Source organism: Cupressus sempervirens, chromosome 10 (assembly GCF_028749045.1).
Source record: "Cupressus sempervirens isolate cs-2001-9-10 chromosome 10, ASM2874904v1, whole genome shotgun sequence".
Taxonomy (NCBI): domain Eukaryota; kingdom Viridiplantae; phylum Streptophyta; class Pinopsida; order Cupressales; family Cupressaceae; genus Cupressus; species Cupressus sempervirens.
The window spans coordinates 915371493-915392831 of record NC_143127.1 but is presented as its reverse complement, the minus strand read 5'-3'; the positions used below and the strand labels follow the sequence as shown (position 1 = coordinate 915392831).

General features: G+C 33.9%; 1 protein-coding gene and 1 pseudogene across 1 annotated transcript; one reads left to right on the top strand and one right to left on the bottom strand.

The window, feature by feature from the left end:
- Positions 1 to 21339, bottom strand: part of LOC149536981 (cysteine-rich receptor-like protein kinase 2) — a 54457-nt pseudogene that overhangs the window by 21775 nt on the left and 11343 nt on the right.
- LOC149536982 (cysteine-rich receptor-like protein kinase 2) lies at positions 9934 to 13033 on the top strand. Its single transcript, XM_089806658.1, has 7 exons — positions 9934 to 10828; positions 10976 to 11101; positions 11214 to 11341; positions 11724 to 11937; positions 12032 to 12263; positions 12354 to 12504; positions 12595 to 13033. Exons 1-7 carry the CDS (start codon positions 10030 to 10032, stop codon positions 12895 to 12897), a joined length of 1953 nt encoding a protein of 650 aa, XP_089662784.1. The 5' UTR covers positions 9934 to 10029; the 3' UTR covers positions 12898 to 13033.

Genomic DNA, 21339 nt, shown 5'->3' with positions numbered 1-21339 from the left:
TGGCATACCTATTTGTGTCAAACATAGGCCTCACCACTTCATATTCTTCTAATTTGAACTTGTTCTTGAATGCCTTGAGCATGTTTTTGGCATCTAGTAGGGACTCACAACTATAGGCCCCAACTTTTATGGGAAATTCGTATCCCTTTTTCCTTGAACTATCGCTCAACACATTCACCTGGATTGCTTGTCTCATGATCTCAATGAGCACAATCATGTCGTCTGAATATCTGGGTAGCTTCAGGAGAAATTCATCAAAAACTACAAGGCGTAAATATGAAAAGGATGAGAATTGGATGAAATAACTACCAAATTAATTGATGGTTGCCATTTCTTATGGGTTGAATCTCCTCTCTGAACACCCTTGAAGTTCCCTACAAAGCCTCATTAACTTTGATATACTCTACATAACTATTTTGTAATTGCAAGCATGGGTAAAACTAATAACTCTTTACATCATCTGGAAAATTCTCTATTCTAGGAAGGCCTGGCCATAATTGTAGGGAAGCCAACATATATATCAAGAAAGAAGACATATTAAATAAATTGTAGAACTTAGCTGCATTGAGAGCCCTAGACAGACATTCACTTACCTCATATGCCTAGTCAACATATTGTGTATCTAAGAAAATGAATTGTACCAAAAAGAAATATTGTTCTACACAATTAAGGGCTTCAACCTCACCTTTCAATTGATGCAAAAGAACTAGAATGTCCACAATCTCGGGTTTGAGATCAGTGCCAAAAAGGGTTTTAGGAACTTTACTTTTAGCTCCCCTTGGCTTTCGGAACCAAGAACTCACAATCTCTTTTTGCCACACCATCTTCTTCAAAGAGAATTAAGACATAGCTCCTCCAATTGTTAATTCAGAGAACTGCTCTCTTTCTAGAATATGCATACAATTGACTCATTCTTGCCTATCAATTGAGATTAACACATTTTGATCAGGTAGTAAGATTTTCTTCATATCTAGGTTATAGTGATTGATAAATTCAATAATTAGCTCCAAGGCTTGTACTGCTACAGCAAATCCTGCTGGTTCTTGATTGATACATTCAATAATTAGCTCCAAGGCTTGTACTGCTACGGGAAATCATGTTGGTTCTAGCAGCCCACTTCTTTGAAGTTTCTTCGTTATGGGATGGATTGGTTTTGTCTTCAACCTTGTTTCAAAATCTTGCATGTCAAAGAAATGGAGTGAAGTGTCTATGATATTCTGCCATGTAGACTTGATTCCACCCAATCCATCAAATCTAGCAAATCTTGTTGCCATCTTGACTGAGGTAGAGATAAATTTGAAATCTTAATACTCAAAATAGGATAGAGAGTAGAACTTCGTAACTATGGGAATTTTGGAATGAATAGTCAACTCAATAGCATAATAGTTCAAATAAGTAAGCAATACTTTGAAAATTCGTTATGTTCATTTCTATATAGAAACTCCAATCCACCTGTTAATCTTTAAGATCTGCGCAACACAAATAAATTAAATGATAAATCTGTTAGATTAGTAAATGTGGAGGTAAAAACGGATTCTTTCTTTTCTTTTCACTATTTTTGTTGGCCCAACGGTTACTTTCCTTTATTACAGTTTTACTTTCTCATTTTTCAACAAGCTGCAGAGAATTAAGAACAGAGTAGTTTGTGAGTAAAAATTTGCTCAGCCAAATTTTGAATAGAATACCTTCCTCAATGTGATCAATGTGCTTCGCTTATCTTTTTAAGCCTCCTGTAATCGATTTTTCAAATAACCATGCTTGCAAGAGTGATTTTCTGCTGGATGCAAAAAATTGCCTTCAAGCGTAGAAATCCCACAGAGGAGAAGATGGTTTCCACTTTTCTGCTTTTGCCTTTGTTTTACCTTCTCTGCCCTAACCACTTTACTTTAAGCCTTCAAAAAATATAAAACTGGCTTCGCAAGTGAAATATGGGACCCACTGACCCACTTTACCTTTCCACAAATACCTTTCCAAAAAATTGACTTCTTGGTTCGAAGCCCACCGAGGAGAAGCTATTTCTAAGTTTTTCATTGCTGCCCTTTTTCATCATCTTAGTGAGTTTCGAAGGGTTCCCGCAGTGAAAACATGACAATAATTGAATGATATATCCATAACATAATTGACTTCTCTTCATTTAAACTCACAAATCACATTTGTGAATCTTGGTGGAGTTTCACTGTCAAGGTGCAAAAACCTACCAAGGAGAAGATGAAACTAGATTTTTTGCTAGTTCAACTTTCTATATGTTTGGAATAAAATGAGCTGCAAGTAAGTTCATCTAAAGTAACACAATTTAAGAATCTCCATCGAGAAAGGTCCTAAACTACCCCAAAGACTCATGATGATAAATAAAACCCACTCGGCCATACAATTCGAGAGAAGGGAAAAGATGAAAACTCGATGGAGGTACTTATCACTTGAGGAAGAAAGGATCAACTTACTTGACTAAACTAAACACAATACAAGTTAATCTCCACATTGCAAAATTGGTACATGGTGAAAAGTGGGGCAACAGTTAGTAATCAACATAAACCGAACAAAGAAAATCACCAAATAAACATTTACTACAACTCTAATCAATTCGTAAATATCCATAACACAATTGCTATAGAAAACACGAAAAATCTTTACACTGTTATAGAAGAATTTAAAATAAGAGACTTAGAGTTTTGTTCATTCGTATTGCACAAAAATAATTAAATTGTCTCCTTTTAAATAATCTCTTAAACCACTAACCCTCGATCTTTTCATAAATGCATGGTATCTTAACTAATCCAAGACTAACTAAAAGTAGTTGTAGAAGTATTTGCTTTATTATAACTATCATTAAAACTAGAGAACATAAATTTAGATCTCCACATTACATGCAAAGGTAAAAGCATTATTAAATTTCCTAATTTCTAACTAAAACATATCCAAACATGTGATGACAGTGGATGCAGAATTGATAGTTAAAGTGGTGCATGAAGATTTGAACTATAAGAAAGTTGTAGTACATGAACGGTGCATGGAGGATTGTTTGATCGAATAGTGCATGCAAAAGCGGTGTGAAGAAATTACACCATCTATAATTCCTCAATTTCTTTGATTCCAATTACTCCCAAATTTTCTCTTATATACACAAAATTTTCTTTTGATAATGCCTTAGTGAAGATATCATCTATCTGCTCTTCAAATCCGTAGTAATCAAGATGACCTTCTCCATTGTTTACCAACTCTCTAATGAAATGAAATCTCACATCAATGTGCTTTCTCCTTTTGTTAAAACCATGATTCTTTGAAAGTGCAATAGTCAATTTATTATCATAGAAAATTTGTATTAACTCCTCTTGTTCTTGTAGTAGATCCTTTAAAATTCTTCTCATCCAAGTTTCTTGGCATGCTACTGATGTGACTACTACATTTTCCACTTCAGCTGATGAAATTGTTACTGTCAGTTACTTCTTTGATGCCCATGAAATTGCACCTGTGCCACAGTGAAAGATATTTCCATAAGTTCTCCTTCTATCATCAATATTACGTACCAAATCACTATTAGAATAACCAATCAAAGTAAAATTATTCATTTTGGAATACAAAATTCCATATTATTTTGTCCCTACAACATATCTGAGTATCCTTTTTCCAAGTTGCCAATGTGAGTCTTTTGCTGACTCTATGAATCTTGAGATCAAACTAACACCATACACAATGTCAAGCCTTGTAGTTGTGAGATACACCAAACTACCTACAAGTTTCTTGAATAGGGTTGAATTAACATATGACCCAAAATCATTTTTGATAAGCTTTTTTCCTATTAAAATAGGTGTTGGTGTTGGATTACAATTCAACATATTGAATCTTCTCAATACATCTTTGGCATACTTAGTTTGACAAATGAAAATCCCTTTATTAGATTGAATAACTTCAATACCTAGAAAAAAAATCTCATCAGACCCAAATTAGTCATTTCAAATTCTTCCATTATTGATTTCTTAAACATGTCTACAAAAAAATTTCCAATGAAAATTAAATCATCAACATATAAGCATACAATCAAAATCTAACATTCTTTGTTGATCTTTGTGTATAAAGTGGGCTCATTAAGATTCCTACAAAAACCATTACTTGTCATGTATGAATCAATTCTACTATACCAAGCCCTAGGGGCTTTCCTCAAACCATAAAGAGCCTTCTTCAATTTGCATACTTTAGCTTTGTCCCCATATACCTCATAATCTAGTGACTATTGAATATAAAATTCTTCGTCAAGAAAATCATTCAAAACTATTTATTTCACATCCATTTGAAAAACTGTCCAACCATTCTGTGCAGCTCTACCTAAAACCATTCCAAATGTATTAAGTCTAGCAACTAGACAAAATGTTTCATTATAGTCTACAACATATTGTTGTGAAAAATGCTTTTGTTCCAATTTATCTTTATACCTTTCAACTTCATCTTGTGCATTAAATTGGGTTTTAAAAATCCATTTAACTCCAATACAATCCTTACCTTCAGGTACATCTTCAAGGTCCCATCTATCATTTCTTACAATGGATTCAATTTCTTCATCCATAGCTTTGATCCAATCTTCCTCCTTAATTGCATCTTCAAAACACAATGGATAAGAAGAGAAAAATGAAAAATTTGAATCAAAATCCAAACTCTCTTCCTCTTGATCATAAATTTCTCTTTCAAACTTCTCATCCTTTTACCTTTTCTTCCAGAAGGTGTATTATTTACTCTTGGTGTGTGCAGATTTTCATGATTTGATGGCTGATGTTGTCTATGATTTCTTTGTGGAGTGCTTGTTCCTACTTGATTTGGCTGACCTACTTGCTCCTCATGTTATTCTCCATCAGATATTGACTGTGCTCCAATTGTGATTACCTTATCAATATTTCCATCCCATATTTCTTCCTCCTTAAATATGACATCCCTACTTGTAATCATATTCTTTGAAATAGGGTTAGATAATCTATAAGCTTTTGAGTCCTCATTACAACGAATGAAAATACATTTTTCACTCTTATCATCCAATTTACTTCATAATTCAACTAGAACCAAAACATACACAACACAACCAAAAATTCTAAAATGAGATACAAAATGTTTCATACCACTCCATGCTGCTTGTGGGACTCTATCTTTCACATTCTTTGTAGGACTTATATTCAAGATATATACCCCACAAGAAACAACTTTAGCCCAAAATTCATTAGATAATTATTTTTTCCTTTGACATACTCCTCCCCATTTCCATTATGGTTCTATTTTTCCTCTCTACTACACCATTCTATTGTGGCATATATCTAGTTATAAATTATTTCTTGATCCCATGATATCTGCAAAAATCCAAGAATTCATTAGAACTTTATTCACCACCTCTATCAGATATGAGTACCTTGATGAAAAGTATGATTTTCTTTTCCACCAGTGATTTGAACTCCTTAAACTTATTAAAAGCCTCAAAATTTTCCTTCAAGAAATAGATCCATATGTTTTTGCTGAAATTATCAATAAATGTTGAAAAATATTAGCTTCCTCTCAAAGATAGAGTTTGCATAGGAGCACATATGTCAGTATGAATCAAATCCAAAAGATCTCTTCTTTTATAGAACTTCTTACAGGAAAACTTAGTCTATGTTATTTTTCCATTATACAACTTTCACAAGCATTAGGATGCATTGTAATAGAAGGCAAACTTTTTAACATATTCTTCTTTTCCAAGAAACTCAAGCCATCAAAATGAAGGTGTCCATACCTCAAATGCCACAACCATGTCTGGTTTAGGGCTTCTACCTTGAAGTTAGCTTATGTCAGTCCTTGAATATAATGGATCTAAAGAGGATACGTCCTATTCTAGCTCATCTCAACTTTAGCAATGAACTTGTCTCTAGAATTTCCATCCAATACTATGCATGTATTATCCTTAAAAATAAATTTATACCTCTTTTCACCTAATTGACCAATACTCATAAGATTATGTGTTAGTGCACACACATAATAAACATCAAGAATAAACATCTTTTCTCCATTTTTAGCCAATACATTAGTAATACCTTTTCCAATTATAGGCACTATGCTCTCATTTTCCAATTTTATTTCAGATTTGACTAAATCATTTAAATTAGAAAATAATTCTCTATTTCTTGTCATGTGGTTACTACAACCACTATCTAAAAATAATATATCCATACAAATTTCTTGTGCCACATTGCATGCTATAAATAAACCACCCCATGACTATCTCGATCTACTTAGATACATCTGAATAAGTTTCCCTATGACTATCTAGATCCACTCATTTTATCCTACATTCATTATCCAAATGACCATACCTCTTACAATAATAACAATGAATATTAGATTTATCAAACCTTGATGACTGTTCGTTTCTACCACATCCTTTGTTATTGAAACTTTAATTAGGATGATTTTTCCTTCCTCATTGATTTATATTCACTTGTTGAGCTCTGCCTCTTCCACTTCAAAAATTTGGTCCTCCTCTTCTTGTTAATGAATTTTGATCTCTAAAAGAATTCTCAAAAGATGAGTTTTTATTTATATTAACTCTTGACTCATGAGATAACAAGACACCCATTAGCTCATCCATAAATAATTGGGATGGATCTTTTGATTATTCAATAGAAGCTACAATTGAGTCAAAACTACTAGATACACTTCTAAGAACCTTTTCAACCACCTTTTGATCAGTAATATCTTCCCCTTGGGTTCTCAATTGGCTAACAATATTCATCACTTTAGCAAAGAAATCATCTACATTATCTGATACATTCATATTAAGGTTTTTAAACTTTCTCCTTAATATTTTTAATCTTGCTACCTTCACCTTTGTTGTACCTTGATAAGAAATTTTTAAGGCATCCCATGCTTGTTTTGATTTGGTTACTTGAGAAAATCTTGAAAATAAAGACTCACCCATTGTTTGTTGAGTGAAAATAATTCCTTTGAATCCTTCTTCTACTTATGCTTCAATGAATCTTTTTCTTGTTGTGACAACGCCTGGTATGTTGCATGATTGTTTGGTTCTACAAAAACCTTCTCAAGTAAATCCCAAAGATCTTGAGAATGAAATAAAGTTTTCATCTTTATGAACCAAACATCATAATTCTTACTATTAAATATCAGAATTTGAGGTTGTGATGAATTGTTGATCATTGCCATCTCTTTAAACATAATTCTCCAATTTCACCTTCAGCTTCCTCATTCAACTAACCTAATTCAACTCCACAAAAAATGTTGGCTCTAATACCACTTTGTTAGTCATTAGCAGTACAAACTGAATAAATAAAATTACCAAATAAACATGCTACAACACTAATCAATTCATAAATAATAATAACACAATTGCTGTAGAAAACATGAAAACTCTTGAACACTACTACAACAGAATGAAAAATAAAAGACTTGAAATTTTATTCATTATTCTTGCACAAAAAGAATTACATTGTTTTATTTTAAAGAATCTCTCAAACCACTAACCCTCGATGTTTTCATAAATGTATGATATCCTAACTATTCAAAGACTGATTAAAAATAGTAATGGAAGTCTTCGCTTTATTATAACTATCATTAAAATTAGAGTTCATTAATTTAGATCTCCTCATTACATGCAAAGGTAAATGCACTGTTAAATTTCCTAATTTCTAACTAAAAAAGGTTCAAACATGTGATGACGATGGATGGAGAATTGATAGTGAAAGTGGTGCATGAATATCTGAACTATAAGAAAGTTGTGGTGAATGAATATCCAAACTATGAGAAAGTTGCAGTGCATGAATGGTGCATTGAGGTTCATTTGATCGAATAGTGCATAAAAAAGTAGTGTATGAAGAAATTACAATGTCTATTAGATTTGTGAGAAGGGAGTACTAGATTAATTAAAGCTTCAAAATAGATAATAAGTTGTGATGTGCTACTATTATGAAAGGGTACATGTTCTTGGTCAAAATTGGTTTCATGATGAACATGAGATAAGCAATATACGATCGATAAAAAAGTACAAATTGGACAAAATTGATTTCATTATTGGGTAAATGTTTATTAAAAATCTCATTTTCACAAAATTGAAGTTTGAAGGTTAGGTGAAACTAAATAATTGATTTAATATACATCACTCTAGAACTATACACCTATGTAGCTCAATCAAAATATTAGATATCCCAAGTCCCTTAAAAAGAATGTAAATTTAAATAATTAAAAAATGACCATCCAAAAATAACTATATATAGGTTTCTAATTGCAAGATAGATTGATTGCTTGTTGTATTTATTGCGTACTTAAAGAGAGTTACACAATTAATCTACTAGAATCTTCTTGCAAGGATTAAATCTAAGAGATGAAAGTATTTATGAAACCTTTTGTTAGGGATGGATGTTGTATACTATAACGATCCTCTTTATCCTAAGATGTATATCACTCAATCAAATGGTAAGTTTACTTATTGAAAGCATGAAGGATAAATTCTATGTTAACATGGAAGATCGACGCACACACACACACAAACACACATCTAATGATTGTAACCATTACAAACTTGATTATAGTCTAGATAAAACTAACTAAAAGGACTAAACATCTAGCGATTGTAATCATTGCAAACTTCATTACTACTAATGGTAGATTAACTAACTAAAGTGACAAATATTGATATGGCCTAGTATTAGTTGCTTATATATAAGATTGCCAAATCAAATAAGAGAAAATAGATTATTAAATATATATATTTTAAATCTTTTTGCAAAAGATATATTATTTTTATATAGTTAATATTCTTAGCGTAAATGATTAGTTCAAAAGAGACCATTGACCATATAAATGTTGTGATATTGCTATCAAGATTTAACTTTGTAATTTTTGAGTCAAACTCATTAACCCATGTAAATATCATTATCATGCATGGTACCTGCATTTATCCTGAAAGACAAAGAGATATATCATATATTTTATAAGGCAAAGAGATATATTTTTAAATCCAAGGATAGTTAAGTCATTAAAACACATCGCATAATGACATCAAAAAAATGAGCTTTGAATACAATCGTTCAACTAGGCAATTGGATGACTACGTCGAGATATTAAAAAAAAATTGTAATAATAAAATATTTCATGACATATAAAAAAAAAGAGCTTTGAATACAATCGTTCCACTAGGCAATTGGATGACTATGTGAACATATAATTTTTTTTGTAATAATAAAATATTTCATGACATAAAAAAAATAAAAATGAGCTTCGAATACAATAGTTCAACTAGACAATTGGATGACTATGTCAAGATATAAAAAATAAAATAAAATTTTATTTTTTGAGGTAATAATAAAATATTTCATCTCTTTGGTGAACTTCTTTTTAGAACTTAAAATACAATAAATGGTTTACCTTCACTCGGTTGTTGATTTGAAAATTCGAATGCTATATTTTATTTGCCGTAACTTCATTCATACACGGCCGGGCTTTCCCGAAAGTCTGAGGCTTTCATGAAACTCAATGTCTACATCCACGTCAATTTTCGGAACAAATTCATCCACTTATCAGGCTTTCATGAAACTCAATGTTATATTCTATCGCAAGACTCTCGAAAGACTTTGACTCTATTTCCACCACTAGTTCAAGTGATCGCTCCGCGTACGCCGAAGTCCCTCTCTAAATGTCTCTTAGATAAAAAGTTAAAAAATATAGATTTACTCCTATCCGGAAATTTTGATCGCCTCTCTTTTTCAGTGGCGTTTTCAGTGGCGTCTTGATACTGGATTACAGTGAAATTTGAAACTATAATAATGTCCCATCCTTTTGATTCCAATCGTATTTCCGCCGGCTCTGTCGTATACCATCGTTTGTGTGAGACTGACTTATTTTTACCTTCACTTCTATGGTCTTAATGGATTTTCTTGACTTGAATGCAATAATTTAGTTGTGATATTGATGAGAATGGATGGCCTAGCCAAAATCAGAAAATCTATATAATAGAGCTCATTTCTTCTATCAAAACACATCAAAAATCTCTAAGCTCCCTCCTCATTAATGCCAATGGAGAGATCCAGAGCCATGGCTGGTAGATTAGGGTGGCTGATTATTTGGTTCGCCATATTAACAATAGTCCCCATTATAAGAGCCGATCCAGAGACCAGACTTTTGGCCTATGGGTGCAGCGCCGTGCCCAACAACAACGTCACACTCTTCGCCCAAAATCTGAAGAAGGCTCTCGCATTTTTGGAGGAAAAAGTTGTTCCATCTGGTTTTGCTACGGTAAATGAGGCGGGAGCATCAGATCTGGTGGATTCGGTATATGCGGTGGCGCAGTGTAGAAAGGATAAGTCTGCTGCTGATTGCGCTGCCTGCATCAAAGTTGCGAGAATACAAGTTGCCAACTGTACCAAAGTTACCGGCGGCCGGGCAAACTATGATGGCTGTTTTATTCGTTTCGAGAACTACAATTTTTACAGTACTAGTTTCACCGATGAAGGCAATAAACAGGTGTGCGGCGTTGCCAACGCTAGCTCCTCCACTTCATTTTCATCAACCGCTCAGAGTTTGGTGACCGATCTGTGCGCTGCAGCTCCGCGAGTAAAAGATTATTTTGCTGCGCAGACGAGGAAATTAGGGGCGTCTAATACCACAATCTATGGCCTTGCCTCCTGTATTCGCTCCCTCACAACGGACAACTGCCAAAAGTGCCTCGCGCTTGCCAAGGACAACATTAACAAGTGTCTTCCTCGCTCCGAGGGACGGGCTGTTGACGCCGGCTGCAACCTGCGATATGATTCCAAACCCTTTTTCCCAACCAATGCCACTGTCGACTTGGGAAATTTCCTTCCCGGAGGTTAGAATTTAACTCTATTCGATTTAATAGTTTGCTGCAGTTTTGTTGACGTTTTTGACACTCGTGTTAGAATTAGCAACCATGAATTGATATTTTCAGAAATTTGATTACACTGGTTTTGTTATTGTCTATTAATTTGTTTTTCAGGTAGGAAGAAGGTGAGTACTCGAGCGTGGATAATAATTGGGGTTGTGGGAGGGGCATTCATACTTTGCCTTCTAACTTGTTTCCTCCTCTTCCGGAAGAAAATAATGCGGCCAAGCCAGAAGCAAGGTAAACTCTTTAAAGGCTAGAGCTACTATATTATGGATAAGGAGGCAAAAGTCTTGCAAGTCAGTTCGATTTTAGCTATGACTAATATAAAAGATTGAAATTTATGGAACAGTGGACACTGAAGGAGCAACAGAACTTCGCGGGCCGGGAGATTTCGACTTCAAGATACTGAGAAAGGCAACAAACAATTTTGATCAAGCAAATAAACTCGGAGAAGGAGGGTTTGGTGAAGTATTCAAGGTAAAATATGTTCATCACTTGGAATTAGGCTTGTGTGTTAATCTGACGAGATATCGATAACAGCAGTACAAACAAATAAAACAGAGCAAATATAAGAGCAGAACAGACGAAAGTAAAATAGAACAGCTGTGAAGAATATAATCTTTATAGCAATTGTACTTCTTGTTACATTCATAGACCATAGAGGCTGTCAATTTATAATCTTCTCCTCATACTTCTGGAAAGTTCTAGACAGCCACGATGAGCATAAGAAGGGGAACTTTCTGGAATTTTGGACTGTACAGATAGAGAGTTCTAGATTTTATAATTAATGCTCATCTACAGAACTATCAAATAAACATTTTTCTAACATAATCTGAGCTTGAAATGAATATGTTTGCAGGGTACCTTGAAAAATGGCAACGTCGTGGCAATAAAGAAGCTGACATTGGGCCGCTCTCCCCGCGCAATTTCTGAATTCGAGAGCGAAGTGAAACTCATTTCTAATGTTCATCACAAAAATCTTGTGCGTTTGCTTGGATGTTGCAGACAGGGGCAAGAAAGGCTCTTGGTTTATGAGTACATGCCCAACAGCAGCCTCGACAGAGTCTTATTCGGTTTGCTACTCCTCAACTTCCCACTTTTGCTTCTTTCATCCATTTCAATTAACATGATAGATTTTTTAACTCTAGTAAATTACCCTGTATGCAGGAGAACATAAAAAACATTTGACTTGGAAGGAAAGGTTCAACATCGTCGTGGGCACTGCTCGTGGTCTTGCTTATCTCCATGAGGAATTCCATGTTTGTATCATCCATCGTGATATTAAGTCAAGCAACATATTGCTTGACGAGAACTTTCAGGCAAAAATAGCAGATTTTGGGCTTGCAAGACTTCTTCCACATGATAAAACTCATGTTAGCACAAAAGTTGCAGGAACCTTGTAAGAAAATCCATCCTCACTCCAATGTTTATCTGATACCCCTTTTTCTTACATAAATATCGTAACACCCCTTTCGTTTCCCCTTTGCAGAGGATACACAGCTCCTGAATATGCAGGCCATGGGCAATTGACGGAGAAAGCTGACACCTACAGCTTCGGTGTGGTTGTTCTTGAAATAGTCAGTGGCAGAAAAAGCATTGACATGAACCAGCCACCTGATATGCAATATTTGCTTGAATGGGTAATTTACAATGCTAATTGTATCCTTTTATCCCTTCATTCTCTCCCTTGAAGATCTTGGTTATTGAAAAGAAAATAATCCTTATCGCAGGTTTGGAGCCTACATGAACAAAACAAGGTATTAGAGATAGTGGAAAGCGAAGAGAAGATGGAAGGGTATAATGAAGAAGAGGTGGTGAGGGTGATAAACCTTGCGCTTCTGTGCATACAAGGATCTGTGACTCATAGGCCATCAATGTCTGAGGTTGTGACAATACTGTTAAGTAAAGCTGAGATTGATCTTCAGAAACCTCTGCAGCCGGCATTCGTAGATGTGGGGTACCAAGTGCGTGGAGAAAGTTCCCCTCCATCTCAATCAAATGCTATGATTACAGAATCCCTCGATGCTCGTTAGTACTGCCTATATTTCTCTTTTCCAATGGACACATGGAGGGTAGCAAGAAATGATGAATTGTTTAGTTCTAGCCGGTTATATAGTTACGGGCATAAAATAGTTTCCCCTTCCCATCTTTAAGGTGAAAAGAAAAGGATTATTAGAGAGTTGAATTTAGACGTTCAAGAAATGGTCGCATATTAATTATATGTTATAGTTGAGGGTTCTGATATCATTCACTATCTTTTAAATAAAAAATATAAGCTTTTGCCCTCATTGTGTTCTCAACATACAATCATGTAACGTATGAATAATTCATAATAATATTGGAGAATTTTTTTTGGTTGTGTAAATAGAAAAATGTGTCCCACACTTTGATGTTCAGTAAAAGATCTGATCCAATTTTTTCTTCACCAAAAGCTCCCACTCCAATAAGGACAAGAAAACCAAGCTGCAGATCATCCAAATCTACTGTAGCCATTCAAACATTAGAAGCATATGAATCACCACTAACTGATTATAATGCAACTTATCACATCCATCCATATCAACAACAAGTGCATCCAACTCCACATCCATAATGACATGTAGATCCAAGACCAAATCCAAATCAGTAGCAATATGTAACCCCTCAACAACATATGCCAAACTCTCAATACCAACAATCTCATTGCTCACGACAGGATGCTTTGGAATATATAACTCATCATCCATAACAACTGATTATACATGACCAATTGCTCTGCAATTTGCACGTCAGATCCAACTAGCTGATCATGAAAATAAAGCTCCATCCCAACATTAATAAGGTTAGGAATATCCTCAACAATAGCCTCAAGTTTCTCTACAAGTTGTGCATTAGACTCCACAAACTAATCAACAAAACCCAACCTCTTCGACCTTGACCTTGCTATGAAATTTTCCCTCTTGAACAAGTCTTCAACATGCAAGACAAATGTCTTTCAGATTTGTAGACTTCATCTCCACAAGAACCTACGGAATTAAACCATCCCTTCCTTAACTAGATCAGTTAATCTAGCTTCCAACCAGGGTGACATCTTTGAAAACCTCTTCTTCACCGCATCATGGAGATTCACAATCATCCCAAGGTCCAATATTCTCAAAGCCATCTTCCAAGATCTTCAGAAAACCTCTACAACAAACCTTTCACTAACACCTTGTGACAAACCCAAATTATTTGTGATTCAAATCGCAACCTTTCACCTCACATGAACAACTAGGAAAAAATCAAAAGTCTAGGCACGCTAATCTACAATAGACATCACACAAAACCTCTATGATCATGCTCCAACAAGATCAACCTTCCATCTTTGCATCCATCAATCCATCTATAAGTCCTCTAGAAATGTAAATTAGAACCACAATCTTCCACCTCATGTCCAATATATCTAGGTCTCCATAAAGAACGATCCACCACAAGATCAAGATCTTCTTAGATCTACTGCTCCAACCCAAGTTCCAAGTGCAAACTCCCTCAACTTTAGTGATTTGTCTACATGCTCAGGAAAAATTGTTCTCTAATATCATCTAACACAGTACAAGGAAGGAGAATCCTCAAAGGAGATGTCCTAGCCCCCAACAAATAACCACTCAGTGGAAACACAATACAAGATACAAGATACAAGATATGGTATCAAATACAAATCTTTATTCATGAAATAATTGATAACATGCAATGTGTCAGGTTGTAAGGCCTTCCCAATTATGGCCAAATACAATAGCAATTACAATAGCAATTATGCAAGGTCCCTCAATATCCAACCCAAACATTAGCTTGTCCAGATCCATACTCCAATAGAAACCTCTAAGGAAGATCTAAACTTGTGTTTGCAAGCCTGGCAAGAAATCTCCTTGTTTCAAAGACCTCGGCTACTAGCCCTTCTCAAACTTTACCCAAGGTCCAGGTGTAAAATGCCTCACATTTGGTGCTTTGTCCACACACTTAGTAAAACTTCACTCACTTAGCTACTCCATCTTTTCCATCCTACATCTCACACTCAATAAATGACATACTCCACTGAATGAATAAGTAAAGACTCCAAAAGACCCCCTTACTTATACCCAACTAGGCCATAAGTTGGCCTAGGATATTAAAAATTAAATAAACCCTTGCATTAAATGCACATTTAAGCCACAAGTTGGCTTAGAAAAAAACTTAAATACATCCAAATTAAATGCCAAGGTCAGCCGACACTATAGATCGGACACAGACAACTGAGGAAAAGTAGGAAATAGGACATGACTAAGCATCACAAAACCACTTTTGAGTATCAGCAACTATATCAAGAATAATTGAATCCCTTCATTGACCGAGCTACTTGCTCAACACAACAACTGAACCATGCATTATAAGCTGACCTCCCTAGTGTATGTTGAGTTATAATCCTTTGGTGATCAAGTCCCTTCATTGACTAAGTTACTCGGTCAACACTACAACCAAGCATGACCAAGCTTCCAGTGCATGTTGAGCACCTTTGATGATTGAGCACCTCCAGGATCATCAAGCACCGCTTCTTTGACCAAATAACACTCCAAGTATTCTACAAAGAAAGTAATGAGCATTCCTCCAAGAACTCCAAAGTAGTCACTGACAAAACCCACAATTATCTTGTATCAAAATCAATGGAGAAATACCTCATGGGACACTTTCAACATAAATTTAATTGGGGAACACACCATGAGAATCTATAGGAATATCTCTAGAGCTGAAATCACATGTTTGATCTAAGTTTGTTAGAGCCATAATAAAAATCCCTATGAATCTCTCAATAAGTATAGTATGACACATATATAGGAAAAGAATGATTCAAAAAAATTGTTATATGTTTAACATTTAAACATATCAAAGAGAAATTTAAATATTTAAACATCTATCTATACACATGTACATAACATGTAAATTTATGTAGCTCATTTGGATCAAAATGGGTCCAAGGATGTAGTCAAAAATGTTAAAAGATCATCAATTTCTTAGAGGGTCAAAATATGTCCTATAATCCATAAATGCATCATCGAATTTCTAAAAAGATTTGAAAATGTACAAAAGGGTCTTAAGGGGATTTATGTCATAATAGGGAGTCTAGGGAGTCTTATATTGTAAGATCATTTTAAGAGTTATCATGTCTTAATAGGTCCTATTATGTAATAGAAGTTCATTTTAGGGGTTCCTAACAAGTTTTATATCATAATAGGAGTTTCCTTATGTCATAAAAGATCCTACTAAGGGGCCTTAGATGTTCTAAATGGTACAAGGGTGTAAAGGATTGTATTTTAACATCTAACTATACACATATACCATTTAAATACATAACATGGATAGACATAGAACACACCCATAACATTTACACATATAATAAATAAATTTAAACATTTAACTATATATTTCAAATAAATTGTCTATAGTTTGAAAAGAAACATCTATGTACATTTTCACATACATTTGATTAAGCAATATTTTCAAAGACTTGAAAATATTTTCTATTATTCACTAATAATAGATTTCTAATATTTTATAATAATTTAGTTTTCTAACTAAGGGTTTCTAATATTTTATAGCTACAATTTTTTCTAATTTTGACTACATTAAAAAATTATAAAATGTTGAACACTATTAAAAATTAAAAAGTAAACAAGATAATTGAATAACATATATTTTACAGTAAAAAAATTAAATAGGAAAGGAAACATTATCTGTGTTTGGTACACCATATCGTAATAAAAAATAAAAGAAAAAAGAGCACATGGGCCAACTCTCCTCTTTATCATCTGAGTTCTCCGTAGTTGGTTTTTCCTCCTCCTTCGCAAGCTTGTCCAATAGGGTTTTGATCAAGTTATCTGCCAAAAAGCGGAGGAGGAAGCCAGTGGTTTCACTTTATTTTCCCACTTCCTTCTTCTCTTTGTTCAGCTATATAAAATACAAAGTGGTGATTGTCCAATGCATTAACTTCATAGAAAACTTAGCAAGGGCCCCAAATTTATGGTACAATGCCTCCTAATTATAAATCAGATCATACATAGACTTCTCCAGCCTATCCATCCTATTTTTTTAAGTTATCCTCTTCATGCTGGTGACTCCCCTTCTTCCCACAACCCATAGTAGCTTGCTTCATTAGGGAAGTGATATCCTCACCCAAGTTCTTGTCTAGGAATGAGTTGCCTTCCATGGTATGCAAAAAATGGGATGGGCTAGGGATATCTTTTCTCCTAGAGCTAGAGTGGATCACTTTTATCTTCCTCTTACTAGTAGGTTTTGTTTCATTCTCCCTAGATTCTAACCTTGCTTCTTTTTTGTGGGGGATCGTAAATTTCTCCATTTTGAGCCTCTTGTTGGATCTCCTAGCAACTTTGTTGCTCCACCCAGTATTAATATCTAAGTCAACAAAGCTAATTTTTGTTTTGGTAGCAATGGAATTTTTTATAGTGCCCTTTGAGGCCAACCTAGGGCTCAGGTTAGTGGAGGATTTGGGAGTCACATTGGCTTGGGGATTAACCAAAAGAGGTGGCTTGAGGGAAAGTTGGAATCTTTAGAGTTTCAACATGAAGGCCAAATGTAGGATATAAAAGGGTTTCCCTTCTCCCCTCTCTTTCCAGACATTAAAAACACTATACTCCATCAAATGAAAAATAAGGTGTCGAAAAGAGATTAAGTCCAGGTTTCTAAAGTGATTTGAGATGGGGAAGTGGTAATAATACAACACCTGCAACTAGTCCTCAATCATAATGTAGCACATGATGGCATAACATACAATGTCCCATGGCTTAGAAAAGTCCTCATGAGAGAAGCCACTATGCATGCATGTAGGTTCCTCCTTATGGTAGAAAAATTTATGCAAATTTATTTGATCTGAAACTCTGAGCTTCTTATGCCATCTCTTGCCTTTGAGACACAAGGTACCCACCCTAGTAGTGAGATCCTCCATCATTTCCAAGGCTGCCCCATTAATGGTCACCTTTCTGTTTGCCAAAGAATTCATAAATTTCAAGGACACATGCTTGTCATACCTTTTTGGAAGTAATGTTGATGCTTCCTATATGGGGGAGTATATGTGGTTGTGCAGAGTCATCTAGGACTCTTGGTAGCCGGTATGAAATAATGCCTCTGGAAACTTGAGTTGGTTGAAGACATCAAGAACTTGATTGACATGATGATGCCTTTGTTATTGATGTCAATGGGGGAGACATTAAATGGAAAACATCTTCTAGTAGTATGTAGGAGATGTATATGTAGGAGAGATGTAGCAAAGGGAGATTATCACATTGAGTTATATCAATTGAGGAGAAGTATAAATAATTGATGCCATCCATGTAAGAATGAGGAAGCATTGATAAAGAGTTGTTCCTAATATTTTTAGATTTGACTGATGAAAAGGATATGAAAATAGTAGAGAAACAACAAAGTCAGATTTGGTATTCCTGAAAATTAGATGTTTTTCATCTATGCTTCCATCAATTCCAAGGTGGCAGATTTTTAGCATGAATGCTGATGGTATTCCTTTGGAGGGGTATCCCAAGCATTAATATCACACTTTGGGAGATTGACAAGTTACACTTATGACTATATTTTTCATTTATGTAAACATAGTATTATTTCTATAAAGTTTGGTAGAGTAGAAGAAAGAGAACGAGGTCATACAAATTGTGTATTGATTATGAGGTCAAGCGTAGTTGAGGATATATTATACATTATGTCTTGATGAAGTGGACAAGTGCACATGAAAAAAATCAAAGACATGTGAAAGATTTTTGTAATTTATAAAAGACATTGTGCAAATAAAGTACTTGAGAAGTGCAATCTAGTGTTCAGATTATATCTCCTAACCATGATAGAATATGGATGAGTCTAGTTAGACAATGATAGTAGATAACATATTGATGATGATAGCGAGTGTTTGAGGTTTGAGGTTTCATGTGTAAAAAATTGTAATTACTGTGAGCTGAGAGTGTTTTGTAATTGTGATAATATCTTAATGAGGTCCTATTGTAATTGATTGGGAAAATGTCAAGGCCAACTCAAGGAATTATTTTAAGAATATTGTATAAAATAAAGGTTATTTTCCTTGTAATGTATTGTGTAAATGTGTGCAAGTAAGAATTATTCAGGTGATATGTGAAGTTTGTAAATGCAAGTAAGTGATCAAAGAGATTAGTTTGCTACAAAGTTAAAGATTTGATATTGCAGTCTATGAAGGTATTTGTTATGGTATTGAAACAATAAGAGGAAAGAGAAAGATTTTGAGTTATGAAGATCAATTTCATTTATATTATTTTGAAAGAAATAATACAAAATCCAGTTGGACAGTGAGTTGTCTTGCCCCTAAAAGTATTTGGAGAGTGGGCCCATTTTCCTTCTACAACTCCTCATTCCTAGTTAACACAACTCCTAATAGGGTTGGAATCTCCTAACAAGGATTCAAAGTATCCTAATAGGGACTGATATTTACTAAATCTATTTTATTGACTCCTCACAAAGTCTATCCTCTTACAAGGAACTTTTATATTAGTACATCATTTTGTGGGTACCATTCCCACTAGGGCTTTTCATTTGATTAAGGGTTTTGCTAGTTAACAAATCTGGTGTTATTGTGTATCTGATACTCTTTTTATGATATCTAATTATATTGTTGAGATGCTTAAGGTTTAATAAGGTTGATAAAAGTTATATTGATTTAATAACTGATTCACCCCACTCCCCCCTCTTAGTTATCTTGGTGGACTTTACTTTCTAACAAGTAGTCACTAGTCTTCAGCGTGCAATTACAATAATTTTTACTCATAACTTAATGGAATAAATATTTATTTTCTATCCTCTTGCAATCATACATTGTTCTTGTAGATCTACAAACACAAACACACTTGAATTTACACATATATAAAGGGAACAAATATGAATTTCATTTTTAAAATTTTAATTAAGAATGTGTAGAATTTAAGCAAGATTTCATATATTAAACATGCATAATTTAAAAACATGTGCATAATGTTATTGCCAAAAATTATGTATGTGGTACTCTTTGACTCATTCTTTATGATGCATTAACCTTATTTGAGGTGTAATGTGTCTAGCATTCAAAAGCATTAATTGCATCTTTATACAAGCTCCTATATTATTCATTTGATAATTTTGTAGCACAAATTTTATACATGATTCATCACCACCATCTTCACCATTTTTTACATGTCCACTTTGAAAAAAACTCTAGACATGTGACATATTTTCAATATGATGATATCTACATAGTGGATAAAATGATCTTGATGATTTAAATTGTGGAGTTACATAAATCTAAATAAAACACAATGTATACCAAATTTTTATACCCCTTTATTTCAAGTTTGTAAAAATCTTCTTCAAGAATTATTCTACATAATGAACATCATCCTTCTTATAATCACTTATATAAAATATGATAAATTATTTCTTGATGACACATGCATAAAATGTGCCTTGAATAACATCCAAATCTAACTATTCATGTTGTGAAGATAGGTGTAATATATTCTAGCAATATATTCTAAAAAATAGTTTTATATTAATCAACTTTTGATGAACAAAGGATTAGTGTTCTATTAAATCAACAACTGGTAAAATAGTTTGAAGTGGGAAATTGCCTCTCAACATTTGGAATTGTTTTGCTTGTTACTTTGCAAAAATATAAGCCTAAAGAGAGTAAGCTTAAATCAATTTTATAAATTTTTCCATAAATCATCCAATTTTTATCTCCTCTTTAATATATTCGAACCATTTAATTATTTCCAAACTTCTATTTCATTCTTTATATATTTACAACTCATATAATTTACCATCTTTGTCGAGTCTATGTTTTCATTTTTCAAAGGAAGATATTCAAATCAATAGGTTTTTCACATATTCCTTTTATGTAATTTATTTGATCACCTCCATCATCTCTTTTTTGCATTAAATTCGTAAGATAAAATCACTTTTTCTACAAGGAGGAGCTTCTTCAAAACCATAAGTGGGATATACAATTTGTTTATGCTTCTCATTGTTATCCATCCTACAAGGTAACCTCTTTAACAATTATTTACAATCTAACACTCAAAGTGATACATTGACACATTTCACATCTCCATGTCTATGTCAATATCTTAATCTAGCTAGGGAATTCATATAAAGGAAAAGAGAAAATTGATATTAAGATAAATAAATTCTCACGATCCTTAAATCATCCCAACCATATATTTTTCGAACATTTTTGACACTAGTCAACACCTCTTCTTCCCAACAAAGAATCCTTTGGACAAGTATAAAAAACTCTTCTTTTAACTATATATACCCGCATTAGATGAAGATGGTAAAAGTAATTTTGGGAGTGAAACAAATAGAAACTCAAATGTCCATAAGAATTATAAAAAAATACAATAGTAAAAATTTACATTTCTAAGCATTTGTCATACATCATCAACTATCCTGTGTGTAAAGAT

Bases quoted from the DNA above. Each gene is read 5' to 3' on its own strand.
- LOC149536982 (XM_089806658.1), top strand. From the start codon at position 10,030: ATGCCAATGGAGAGATCCAGAGCCATGGCTGGTAGATTAGGGTGGCTG. The intron at 11,102-11,213 runs GTAAACTCTTTA...TTTATGGAACAG, and splicing joins GCGGCCAAGCCAGAAGCAAG to TGGACACTGAAGGAGCAACA. The intron at 12,264-12,353 runs GTAAGAAAATCC...TCCCCTTTGCAG, and splicing joins ACAAAAGTTGCAGGAACCTT to AGGATACACAGCTCCTGAAT.